The 13,371-nt window shown below is 37.3% G+C and overlaps 1 protein-coding gene across 3 annotated transcripts in view; it reads left to right on the top strand.

Moving 5' to 3' along the window:
• ADGRV1 (adhesion G protein-coupled receptor V1) overlaps positions 1–13,371 on the top strand; it is a 511,472-nt gene that overhangs the window by 164,671 nt on the left and 333,430 nt on the right. For all 3 annotated transcript variants that reach the window (XM_044780002.2, XM_070517787.1, XM_070517788.1), the window contains 6 exons: positions 85–340; positions 2,177–2,379; positions 3,607–3,783; positions 4,142–4,324; positions 6,301–6,480; positions 10,032–10,196. In XM_044780002.2, coding sequence (XP_044635937.2) covers positions 85–340; positions 2,177–2,379; positions 3,607–3,783; positions 4,142–4,324; positions 6,301–6,480; positions 10,032–10,196 — 1,164 coding nt within the window. The remainder of the gene's footprint in view (positions 1–84; positions 341–2,176; positions 2,380–3,606; positions 3,784–4,141; positions 4,325–6,300; positions 6,481–10,031; positions 10,197–13,371) is intronic.

The following is a 13,371-nucleotide window of genomic DNA, read 5'->3' as shown; positions in this document are numbered from 1 at the left end:
ATTAAAAAAAATCTAACCTTTTCCTATTTTTACTGACAGTAATAATTACAAAATAAATGAAATCTTCTTTCTTTAAAATTTTAGATTTCATTTTCTGAAGGCCAAGCTCTGTGTACAATCACTCTGACTGTGCTTGCTGATGATGTCCCAGAGGTATCAGAGACTGTGATCATAACTCTCACCAGTATTACCACTGAAGGGGTTGAGGACCCATCAAAAGGTGCTACTATTGATCAGCAAAGAAACAAGTCTGTGATAACCGCTCTGCCCAATGACTCACCCTATGGCTTGGTGGGCTGGCGTGCTGAGTCTCTCTTCATTAGAGTAGCAGAGCCTAAAGGTAATTTGTTACATTGTTTTTCAGGTTCTAGTAGGTTTTATTTTATTGTTAGTGCCATGGAGTCGATTCCAACTCCCAGCGCCCCTGTGTCCAGCACAGCGGAACCCTGCCCAGTTTTTCTGTGCCATTCTCTCACCTAAATCTGTCAGTGCTTTGCTGCTCTTCATAGGGTTTTCAAGGCCAATATTTTCAGAAGCGGATGGTCAGGTCCTTCTTCCTAGTCTGCCTTAGTCTGGAAGCTCTGCTGAAACCTGCTTACTGTGGGTGACCCTGCTGGTATTTGAAATACTGGTGGCATAGCTTTCAGCATCGCAGCAACACTCAGCCACCACAGTTTGACAACTGACAGATGGGTGGTGTGGTCCCCTGGCTGGGAAACTAACGTGCGTCTCAGTGGTTCTCACTTCTTGACTACTAGACCACCAGGGCTGACTAGTAAGTTTTACAGGATAATTGAATTCTAATTACTAAGAATGTAGATTTCTCTTTTTATATGATATTTTTTGGTTTAACAGGTCATACTCAATTCTCTTTACTTTTTGTCTTTATTAAATTTAATGATCTTATAATCACTTAGCAACAGTGCTATAGGGAAAACTTTTACTTTTTTGAGGTATTACTATCATAATAGAAACATTGATATTTTAGTAAATCATTGCAGTTGAGGTGACTGGATTTTATTTTACTTTCTCTTTTTCATCCTTTTTTTTATCTGTTCTCTTTCCTCCAATTTCCTCCCTGTAGATATTCAATAGTTACAGGGAAGAATGAGCAACACAATGAAATGCATATGGTGCTCAAGCTGTTATTTTTGAAACCTAGAGCAGTAATTAGAATAATAGTTTTTTCTGTAAAGTGTAAGTCATCACTCCCTGTTTCCTTCGAGCGTAGTGCTGATCTTTGCCTAAATAACTATTCATATCAGCTCTGGGATAAATAGATTTTTGTAGATAAAGGTTATTTGACTTATTCAAATAAATGTTTATATATAATATGTATGTGTTTAGAATATACTATGTGAATGCTCTAAAATTTCATATAGGAACAATGGACATCTTTCAAGGACCTTTCATTCAAATAGTTGATGGGAACAAATGACATATAATTATGCACAAGGGCCTTTATATGTGTATGTATGTGGGAACAGAAGCAGTAGACTTAAAATAAAATGATCTGTTCATTTATGCATTCAAGAAACATTTTTTGAAGCACCTAGTAAGTGCCAGAAATTCTGCTGTGTGTTCTGGAAACAAAGACACTGTATTTAGTCATTAGAAACTCACAGACCAGTAGATGAGATTGAAAAGCATATTTTTTTCATTTATATAGCAAATTGAATTTTAAAAAATGTAAGAAATGAAAAAAAATAGGTGCTGTGAAGTACTTTGAGCCTTGTAATAGGCACCTCACTATAAGCATAAAATTACTCTTCTTCTAATGATTGGTTATTAAGTGATGACTTTGTTTAATTTTTCATTTTTGAAGACTCATCTTAGCATTTGTAATTTAGCACCTCTGCTCAACCTCCACATAGGCACTTTCTGAAGATTTTCAGCAGTTTCTGTTAAAGCGCATGAGGAGAGCACATTAGAGACCCAGAAGTGAGAGTTTAGACCTGAGATATATGTAACACCGGGAGTGCATGGTGATGTTCTGCATAATTTTGAGAACAAGGAGGACAAAGCGTAAAATGCTCCTTTGGAGTATATACTTTCTTTGTTTTACCTTTTTCATTAACCATCTAAGAGGGCTAGTGCAGAACCTTCCACCCTAAATCCTGGAATAGCACCATGGCAGATGGAAAGCTTATTTACTTGAGGTGTGTCTATCTCACAGAGAACGTCAGCATTCTTCAGTTACACATTGTTCGAGATAAAGGACTACTTGGGGACATTGCCATTCACTTGATAGCTAAACCCAATTTCTCACTGCACATCCATAATCGAGCTACTGAGAATGAAGATTATGTGTTACAAGAAACTATAATAATAATGAAGGAAAACGTAAAAGAAGCTCATGCCAAAGTTGCTATTTTGCCGGTGAGTCTAGGCTGCAGTGAATGGGATGTAAAATAAAAGAAAATGGTCTTAAAGATAAAAATGTGATGCTCTTAAAGGGAAAAATCTTTAAAAAGGATGTTTCTATATGTAAAAATCCGAGTACTCTAATTTTCCTACCCACCCTAATATTTAATAATGAATGAGTATTTTATAACTTACTGGTAAAAATAGCAAGTATATTAATTTTTTATATTTATTTTTTAACTGGAATATTGTTTTAAATGAACTTTGAATTTGGATTGGTTTTATGTCTGATTGGATCCACTATTTTGTTGGTTGGTTAGTTATTTTAAACTAATGACACTGAATAAAATGCCCAAATAAAATCTGGTTATTTTTATTCTTGGTTTGATAGGGCAATATTTTCATTTCATAATATGATTACTTGACTCAAGATTAGTCTTCCTGTGGTTTAGATCTGGTTTTAGTGCTCTCTATGTGTGTATAAAGAGAAGTATATTTCTCTGTAATGATGCACAAGAAACTGAAAGCGGTAATAGTGTTATTAGTAATATATAATAATTAAATATTATATTTATAAATTGTAACACTATATCTAATAATAATATATATCACATATTATTAAATATAATATTATACAATAATATTAGTGATACTAATAATGGTATTATTAGATAACAGTGGCTTCTGGAGAGGATGTTCTGAGAAAGTCATGAGGGATGGGGCATAACAGAGGTTTCCTTTCCTTTTCACTATGTATTTTTTTATCTTTTGAAATTTTTTATTACCTATTCAAAGACAAAGTAACAATTTTTAAAAAGTTAATTAACGTACAGGATTATGTCTAGATTTGCAAGTCTAGGGCTTTCACTTTTAAGATGTCTGTAGCATTTACCAGTTTATCCTAAATCTTGAGGGAGATATATATGTAAAACATATTCAATAGGATATGGTCAAAATTGTTGGATAGATTTTTAAAAATTATTTTACTTGCTCATGAATATGAGGTTTCCATTGAAACATCACTGATAAGCTTGAATATCCCCTAAGATCCTGAAGTTGTCAGTGGGAACGTATTTAAATGTGAAAAGGAATCTTTTTTCCTTTTTCCTTTCCTGTGACGGAGCTGCCAATTCCTGTGGATAGTCACTTGTTCCTTACTGAAAAATATCAGGTTTCCAGTGCAAATTCAATATATTTAAAAAAATAAAACACCGTCTCTCTCCCCTCTCCCTTCACCCCCAGGATGATGCTCCTGAGTTGGAGGAAGGATTTCTTGTCAACATCACCGAGGTGTACCTGGTGAACTCTGACTTCTCTGCGGGACAGCCAAGTGTGCGGAGGCCTGGAATGGAGACAGTTGAGATAATGATTGAAGAAAATGATGATCCCAGAGGAATTTTTAAGTTTCATGTTGCCAGAGTGAGATGAACCTTCATATTTTTATAGTAATACAGAAGCTCATCTGTGCTGATTTGGCCATATTGTATCTTTTCTGCAAAATAATTGGCTTTGCTTGCAGATATTTATAAATATGTTTCTTAAAGTTTGTCTTATAGACTAATTATTAGTTTTCTTTGAGCTAGACCAAAGGATTAAGCAAGTTTATTTTCATTGAACCTAAATGTAAGAATTCTGAAGACGTTATTATGCATATTATATCTATCGATTTCCACTTTGAAAGGTGAAATGTAAGAAGACGTAATAATAGATTTAGAAAGTATTGCCGTATACGATGTTACTTTTGTCTTGCATTTCAACTTACATTCTTTATTTAAAGGATGTTGGTGGAGTTATTACTGCCTATGAGGTGCCTCCGCCCCTGAACGTTCTTCAAGTTCCTGTAGTCCGGCTGGCGGGAAGCTTCGGGGCTGTGAATGTTTACTGGAAAGCAACATTGGAGAGCGCTGCCCTGGAAGACTTTGAGCCGTCTCATGGGATTCTTGAATTTGCAGATAAACAAGTATGCTAGTCATGAAAAAATTAGCAACTTTTGGTTGTACTTCAAACATTTTATAGGCATCCACCAAATAAATGTGCATTAGTGATTGCTAAATGTATTATACTCTAAATGTTTCTATGTCAAGCCAAACAGAAATATTGTTAGTTAACATGTTATAATCCATTAATGGACAGAGGAAGAGAACATAAAGAGGCAAGAGTCTCACCCTTTTCTGAACTTCCCTACCTGATTCTGTTTTAAATAGAAGTTATAAAGTAGGATAATAATTGGCTTAGGGATGCCTGAAAATGTTTAAAAAATTGCCTGATGAAGTACGTGATTCCTAGGAATTTTAGATTCTTAATTTCTTACTACTTGTAAATACAGATATTTGTTTATTTAGAATTTGCACTAAAAGTGTGCACGTTTATTACTGAAATCCAAAACTTACTTTATAATTAATAAAAAGACTAAAATGGTAGAAAAGGAGCACAATAGTTAAAACTGGAAAAAACTGAAAGCAATATTCTAGATTTGATCCAACCAATTTTTAAATTAGAAAATATTCCATAAGAATTTTAAGTTTGGCAAACTGGCTATTTTGCAATATGTAAGAATAAAATGTTTTCATAAATTTTTAAATCAATAAGTGGAAAAGGCATGTGAACAACTATGAAAATGTTAGTAACTTAAAAATCAGTATCTATCTACGCATAGCCTGATTTTGCCCAGACAGATCTGTATAGTGCGCATCCACTTACTAGTTGCCCATAGTGGGGTAGTAAATGCTGCTAAAAAATAAGCAAACAGATCCAGATTTTCCTACACATAAAGGCCTATTGTTAATGTTTTAAATCCTGAGTTTTTAACAAATTTAGAGCTCTAAAACATTTCTTACTAAAAGGAGGGGGGAGGACTGCAAATTTTTACATGAAAGTAGAAACAAATACATCTATTTTTTCATCGAAGTAGCCTTCCAGCTTGGTTATATTATCAGCAGTTTATTCTGTCCCTGAGGTTGGAGTCCCGTCACTTAGCAGCATCCTTAGGATCATCATTATCCTCGAAGTTAGCATCCCGTGGGGAAGGCATCCTGTATTCTGCAGTATAGATTTGAGGTGCAGACATTTTAATGAGCTTCCATTTTACATTTGATTTTGTTCAGTTTTATGCCTTTCTGAGTGTGATGTTCAGATTTCTCACTTTTCTCTGTTGTTAAATTAAAGGCTTTAGGTGGATTTAGGTAGAAAAACTTCATTTTCTGGTAAATGTCTCTGTCAAAGTACTGAAATTTCTCTCTGGGATACAGAAAAAGATGTGAAATATGGCGATACAGTTGGAATATTTTTTATGACCAATAGTGAAATCACAAGCTGGACCTAGTCTTACTTATTTATAAATCATAAGCACTTTTAACACAGACCCAGACAAATGAGTGAAATCCTTATCATAAACATCTAAGAGCAGCAAATTTGGGTTTTCTTCCTGCCTTTCTTTTTGCCTACCTTAAAAGAAGAATATTTGAAACCAAAGAGGTTTATTCTAATTGCAGAAGACAATGATAATTTCTATGGGACCATTTTATATCATGTAATATTAGCACTAAGTACACTAAGATTTATGTTTGTGCGATGGTTATTAGAACCTGCATGGCATTTTGAATATTTTTGTTCAAGAATAAAGCTTCGTTGTTTTTTGTATCTATAAATAACGTTATTTTATTACATATATAATTTCCTTTAGCTTGAAAATAATAGACTGTAAATTTCTGACTTTGAAATACTGTGAATATGTATGGCTTTAAAATAGTTTTATGAACACAACAGGCAGAAAATCCTGCCTTTTTTTGTACTGTGTTTCTAAGTTTCAACTTAAAAATTTAAATGTATATGATCAAAAATTGCTATTATATTATGTTGTCCCTCCCTCTCTCCCCTCTCCCCTCCCTTTCTTCTTCCATCTCTCCCCCTCTTTCCTCTTTCCTTCTTCTTTCATAGGTTACTGCAATGATAGAAATCACCATAATTGATGATGCTGAATTTGAACTCGTGGAAGTGTTCAATATTTCCTTAATCAAGGTGACCGGAGGTGGCCGACTTGGTGATGATGTTGTGGTAACTGTTGTTATTCCGCAAAATGATTCTCCATTTGGAGTATTTGGATTTGAAGAAAAGACTGTAAGTTCAATATCGGGCGGGGGGCCTTCTCCTGGGCTAAGTTTTCATTTAATTTTTAGCAGAAAGATGTCTTTAATTTTTTTAAAAACTCTTTATTACCCTTTACTTATGATTCTCTTCTCAAGAATCTTTTGAGGTGGCTGTTGAATTCGAGGCCAATCCTTCAATCTGTGCACACAGTTTGGTGGTAATAAGAACTCTTACATCAGGCAGTTAGAAAGGAGAACAAATTCCTATTTGTTGGGTGTCATAGACCAGAGGTACTTTTTGCTGTTCTCTGCCTGCCCTGCTCCCAGGCCACCATCCTGGTCACAAGGCAGGATTCTGTCATGGATCTGGTGTTACAGTCAGGATGAGTTTGGCTGGGGAGGGATTAATATTACCCACCCTTCTTGGTACTCTCTTGACTTATACTGAACAAAACACCACAGTCACTCCTTCTCATGTGTTTCTCTATATTTCTTCTCTTTCTTCCCTCTTACTACTTATATTTTTTAAAGATTGGCACTTGAGCTAACATCTGTTGCCAATCTTGTTTTTTTTTAATTCTTCTCCCCAAAGCCCCCCGGTACGTAGTTGTATATTCTAGTTGTGAGTGCCTCTGGTTGTGCTATGTGGGACGCCTCACCAGCATGGCCTGATGAGCGGTGCCATGTCTGTGCCCAGGATCTGAACCGGTGAAACCCTGGGCCGCCGAAGTGGAGCCTGGGAACTTAATCACTTGTCCCGGGGCAGGCCTGTCTTCCCTCTTACTTCTCATTGGCTGTCTACTTCCAAGACCTGCCAGAGGGAGCCCAATTATTATTGATTCAACCACTGGGGGAGGAAAAAAGCTTAACCAATTGTTTGCTGACTGCTACTAAATTATCTCTACATCTTAAATATAAAATAAAGTGCTCTAAACTATATCATAAGTATTATTACATAATGATTATCTCATAATTATTATGACTTTACCTTTCAAAGAAAATTCCAAGATGAAATAATCAAAAATATTTAGATAATTCTAACATACACAACAACTTTACTGGCTCCCTATGTCACAGTTCCCTTTATTTGATCACTTATAGGTAGTCAGTAATTCACCACAGGTCACTTTAAATAGTAAAGAGCTGCTTTCATGCCCATTGCCTTTACTGTTCTGTCTCTGCAAAGCTAGACCTACAACTTGCCTATCAGGGCTAGGCTTCCCAGATGCTCCAAAATTTAAACATACCCTAATAAATGACTGATGATTTGATCATTGAAATTTCAACTTCATGAGAAAATGGAAACCATGAGAGGGACAGAACATACTTCTGCTGTAGCCTAATGAGACTCTTTTGCTTTCTTGGGAAAGGAATAAGCAGAAGTAAGCGTTCTTAAGGAGTGGTAGATTCACAGAAGAGAAGCTGTGAATGTTTCCCAGGCCACATAAAAAGTCTGGGAGATAGAAAAATGTATGAAGAAGAGAGTAAAAGTAACCATAATGGGACTAGCCCAAGATAGACAACATTAACATTTTGTTGTATTTCCTTCCAGTCTTTCTTTGCATGTATGCAAACCATATTTTAATACATGTGAATATGTAATTTAATTTTTATACATTATCTCTATTAGCTTCCGAGGTTAGATAAAATGTTCGGGGTTTAGTAGTCAAACCTCCAGTTGGACAAACCTTGTAATAATGTTTTTGCTTTTAACTTTGTTACACTTTTGGACAATCCTTATAATAATGTTTTTGCTTTTAACTTTGTCACACTTTTGGATTAGGCATAGGAGTGTGTGTTCACAAACTTCTCTCACTGTTAGGGAAAATGAAGAGTTATGTTACTATTCATAAATAACTTCCTTTTATTCATTTTATCTTAAGTGCTGTCATAAACTTTAGTGCACCCTTGGTCTGGGAACTAATGTAATAGTCTCAAATTTCTAATTTCTTTTACCACCTAAAAGGGAGAGTTAGGTCTCCCAGACCTTACTGTGTATCCCTCATAACCCTTGCTGTGAGGAGTCCATGCGTTGACCCGTGTGAGCACTCATCACTGGCCTTTACACTCAATAGGTGTCAAGGGCGATGTTTACTGTTGCTGGTGTTAGTAGTAGCTTGTTGCTCAGCCCTTTGTGGCTACTTTCCTTATATCCTACCTTACTGTGAAAAGCTCTTGAAAACTCTTTTAATGTGTGTCTAAGATGCACAATATCTTAGACAGTGAACATTCTGTTAGCATTATTTGAGGATACAGATTAGATTCAAAGCTGAAGAATATTGAGAAGATTGGTTAGTATAAGTCTGTCAGAATTAATTAGCTGCTCACAAGGGCAATGTGCTCAGTATCCCAAAGCACTAGGAATAGCAGAGGCTCATGGAAATCTACAAAGACTTGGAATCTACAAAGACGTGGAAACAAAAAAGACTTATATGCAGTCTGTTTATAATGGAGTTTTTGTTTTTCTCTTTGTTTCTTTCTTTAATATTTCTAGTCTCTGAGGAGTGTATGAACAGCACTGAGTGTGGAGTCAAAACATCTCACCTAGATTCCAGCCTCCTCTTCTTCAAATATATGTCTATATCTGGCTCTCAGATTTCTTAGAGTTTCTGGGAGGCTTAAATAAGATTAAGTATGTGCAGAACTGATACGTAATAGACGCTCAATAAATATTAGTTGGCTCCAAATCCCTACTCTTGGCACCAATGCAACATCTCATGAGAAAAACAAAACAAGGTTGAATTATACGTTTGTTAAGTATCTATCTGTCTTGAAAATGGAAAATATGGTGTTATATTTTTGTATTTACCTAACAGGTGGATATTATAGACTCAATTTGAGCTTTGTTTCACAGAGTTGATATGTGTAATTCAGTTGCACCAAGTCTTTTAATAAGGATCTTGCGTAAATAGTACAGGTAAAATAACATACTGAATTTCCTTCTCTCTTTATGTCAGGTTTATAAAGGCTCTTCTAAATTTGGACTTACTAAAGTTGGCAAACTGCAAATAATTCAGAGGACAGTTTAGGTCTGTATTATGTAGGGAGCCTGACTGCCTGTACAAAGGACCCCAAAATCTTGATTCCTTGATATAATAGGAGTTTATTTCTTCTTCTGCAAGAGTCCTGCATCAGTGTTCCTACTTGGGGTCTTAGGGACACTTCTCTCTGACTGGCATCTCAGGCACCAGATTCTTTCCATCTTGTGGCTCTGTTCTCCTCTAGGTCCTGGGAGTCCCCTCTAGTCGCCTAGCAAATGGGAAAAGAGGGAATATGGAGGGCTGTGTGGGAACTTGATGGCGAGACTGTTAGTAGCCTACATCACTTTTGTCTGCATTCTATTGGTCAAATTCACTCACATCCTCCACCTAGTTGCCAGAGTGCCTAGAAAATGCCAAGTAACTCAGTGTCTAGCACAAAAAGGAGATGGGGTTTGGTGAAACATTTTTTTTCTGTCACATGATTGTAACATGCCGTGAATAGAGTTCTCAATTCAAAAATTGTGTCACTGTCAATAGAAATCAGATTCAGTTTGTTTTTCCTGCTCCTTTTTTTCACCTTAGGGGATTTTCTTTCTTTCAGGTAATGGTTGATGAATCCTTTTTGTCTGATGACCCTGATTCATATGTGACATTGACGGTTGTCCGGTCCCCAGGGGGAAAAGGTGCTGTCCGACTTCAGTGGACTGTAGACGAGATGGCTAAAGATGAGCTCAGCCCTTTGAATGGGACGCTTCATTTTGATGAGGTATAGTCAGCATCAGGACTCCTGTAGTTTTTCTCTAATTTTCTTTTGCATAGTATTACTTATATAAATTTATGTGATAGTATTCACTATGTCTTGAATTTTTTTGAAATCATAAACATTGTGAATAAAAATCACAGACACACAGACACACAGAAAACCCTGGATGTCTGAAATCAGATTCTTTAGTTCAGACACTGCTTCCATCCCACAGTCAAAACTACTCTTGCCTTAACATTGCCTCTCCTGATTGACGGCAAAACCAGTCAACCAAGCTAGACACCTGGGTGTCATCCTCATCTCCACCCATTTTTTAACTCTTACATATATTTGATCACTGAGCCTGGTCAGTTTTTCCTTTTAAATACTCTTTCTCGCTGTTCCTCCTTCTCTATCATGGCTGTGACGATCCATGGCCATGCCTCCATCATCTCTCCTTGGGTAGAGTCTTTTAACTGATATCCCCATTCCAGGTCTTTTATCTTTTCTGTCCATTATCCATGCACTGACAGGGTTATCTTTCTATGAGGAATATCACATTATGCCACCCCTTGCTTAAAACGAGCCAGTGGCTTCCTCTTACCCACAGGAGAAGTCAAAGCTTCATAATGTGATACACAAAGCCTCTTAGGAGGGAATCCTGGCTGTACCTTCCACGTTGTCTTTCCATATTGCTTAATTTTTGTCCTTTGTGCTTCAGTAATAACAATCTACTTATAATCCCCAGAATATTCCAGGTAGTTTTTTAGCTCTCTGCTGTCCAGTTGCTGTTTCTTCATCCTGTTGATCTTATGTCACCTCCTCTCTGAAGCCTTCTCTTCTGATATTAAGTAGAATTAAACACACTCTTGTGTGTTATCGCTGTACCTATTCACATGTTGAGAAGTGTCCTTATCACAGGGTTTATTAGATCAAACCATGTGGAATTGCAGCTGTTTGACCATTTTGCTCTACAAAATGGCAATTTCATATTATTAAACCTAACAGTAACTGTGCCTCTCTCAACCTACAGGAATGAGATATCCTTTAGCTCAGATTTAAAAATTACTTATATATGTATATATTTTTAAATTTTTTAATTTTTTTTGAGAAAGATTAACCCTGGGCTAACATCTGCTCCCAATCCTCCTCTTTTTGCTGAGGAAGACTGGCCCTGAGCTAAGATCCATGCCCATCTTCCTCTACTTTATATGTGGCATCCCTGCCACAGCATGGCTTGCTGAGCAGTGCCATGACTGCACCCAGGATCCCGACCGGGGAACCCCAGACCACTGAAGTGTGCAAACGTAATTGCTGCATCACCGGGCTGGCCCCACAAATTACTTATGTTTGAATCTCCATACCCACCTTGGAGCTGTTCATTTTTGAGCATTACGTACAACATGAGTTATTCTAATTCCTTTCATGAGACTCAAACTTGGTGTTCTGGGAATAGGTGAAGTTAAGGAGACTTAGGGTGATTGTACGGCGTATCTCTCCGTAGAGCATTGAGGATAAGAGAAGTTTTGTCTCTAGCAGGCTGATTCCCATTATATTAGGATAAAATTATCCTGAGTTGACAAAAACAATTTAATTTTTAGGTCAGAAGAATTCAGCCAGTCCAAGGCAGCAAAAAAAAAAAAAAAATTTTGCTGGGGAAGATTTGCCCTGAGCTGTCTTCCTCTATGTTTTAGTATGTGGGCCACCAGCACAGCATGGCTGCTAACAGAACCATGTGGGTCCACACCTGGGAACTGGACCTGGGCCACTGAAGCAGAGCATGCTGAACTTAACCACTAGGCCACCAAGGCTGGCCCAGGCAAAAATATTTTTAAAAGACCCACAGCTAGTTTTATCTTGGCAAAAACATTAATTTCAAGGATAGTGAGAAATAGCTACAACTATTGAGGCAGAAAAAATGTAAATATGAAGAAAAAATGGATGACAAAATTCTCCTCTGCAATGAATAAAATATGATTTTAAAAAATAGCATGATTCAGAACTTCTATAATGAGTCAAAATATTGATTGTGTACCATAATAACAGAAAGACAATCTACAACTTACAAAGACTAAGAAATTTTAAAATCCATATGCAGTTGGGAAAAATGATTGAGGTAGTGTTCAGTCAATCAAAAATCTGAATCAGCACTGGCCCCGTGGCCGAGTGGTTAAGTTCACGTGCTCTGCTTTGCTGGCCCGGGTTTCTCTGGTTTGGATCCTGGGCGCTGACATGGCACCACTCATCAGGCCACGGTGAGGTGGCATGCCACATGCCACAACTAGAGGGACCCACAACTAAAATATACAACTATCTACTGGGGGGATTTGGGGAGAAAAAAGAGGAAAAAAAAAGAAGAAGATTGGCAACAGTTGTTAGCTCAGGTGCCAATTTTTTTAAAAAAAAAATTTGAGGGGCCGGCCCAGTGGCGCAGCGGTTAAGTGTGCAGGTTCCGCTTTGGCGGCCTGGGCTTCACTGGTTCGGATCCCGGGTGAGGACATGGCACCGCTCATCAAGCCATGCTGTAGCAGGCATCCCACAGATAAGGTAGAGGAAAATGGGCACGGATGTTAGCTCAGGGCTGATCTTCCTCAAAAAAAAAAAATCTGAATCAAAAATAATAATTTACAAATGGAAAGCACATTGCTATCCATCTACATGTGTCGCGGGCTCCCACAGTGGTAACTCTGAGGGAAGACCAAGATCTCTTTGCTCAAGCAATTGGTGTTTGTGACTCCTGAGGATGACTCCTCTTTCCAAATTCCTGTAAAGCAGTTGTAAATGTTGTATTTGTTTATGTCTTATCAACACTAGCCAGGAGGACCTTGGCTGGAGGATCAGTCAACCTTTCCCAGGATGTGACTTCGCTGGTTTCCTGTGTCCACTGAGCTTCCACCTTCTTGGTCAGCTTTGGTAACCAAAGAAGCTGGAGGAAGCAGCATATATGGCCCGATTAATCTGAGCACAGTTTCACAGTGAATCCAATCTAATCAGAGCCAAGTAGTGTTTAGTAATCAAACTCTCAACTCTTACTGGAAGGAAGGGTCGGGAGGTGGAGGAGAATTGACAAGCTGATTCTGAAATATGTATGGAAATGCTAAAGACCAAGAATAGTCAGAAACTCATGAAAAACATGGAGGGTGGCCTTCCCTAACCAAATCTAAGACAGTATGTTCCTAAGGTAAATATGACAGTGATT

This window comes from Equus asinus, chromosome 9 (genome assembly GCF_041296235.1).
Source record: "Equus asinus isolate D_3611 breed Donkey chromosome 9, EquAss-T2T_v2, whole genome shotgun sequence".
NCBI classification, from domain to species: domain Eukaryota; kingdom Metazoa; phylum Chordata; class Mammalia; order Perissodactyla; family Equidae; genus Equus; species Equus asinus.
The sequence above is the reverse complement of the archived record's forward strand: the minus strand, read 5'-3'. Positions and strand labels throughout refer to the sequence as shown.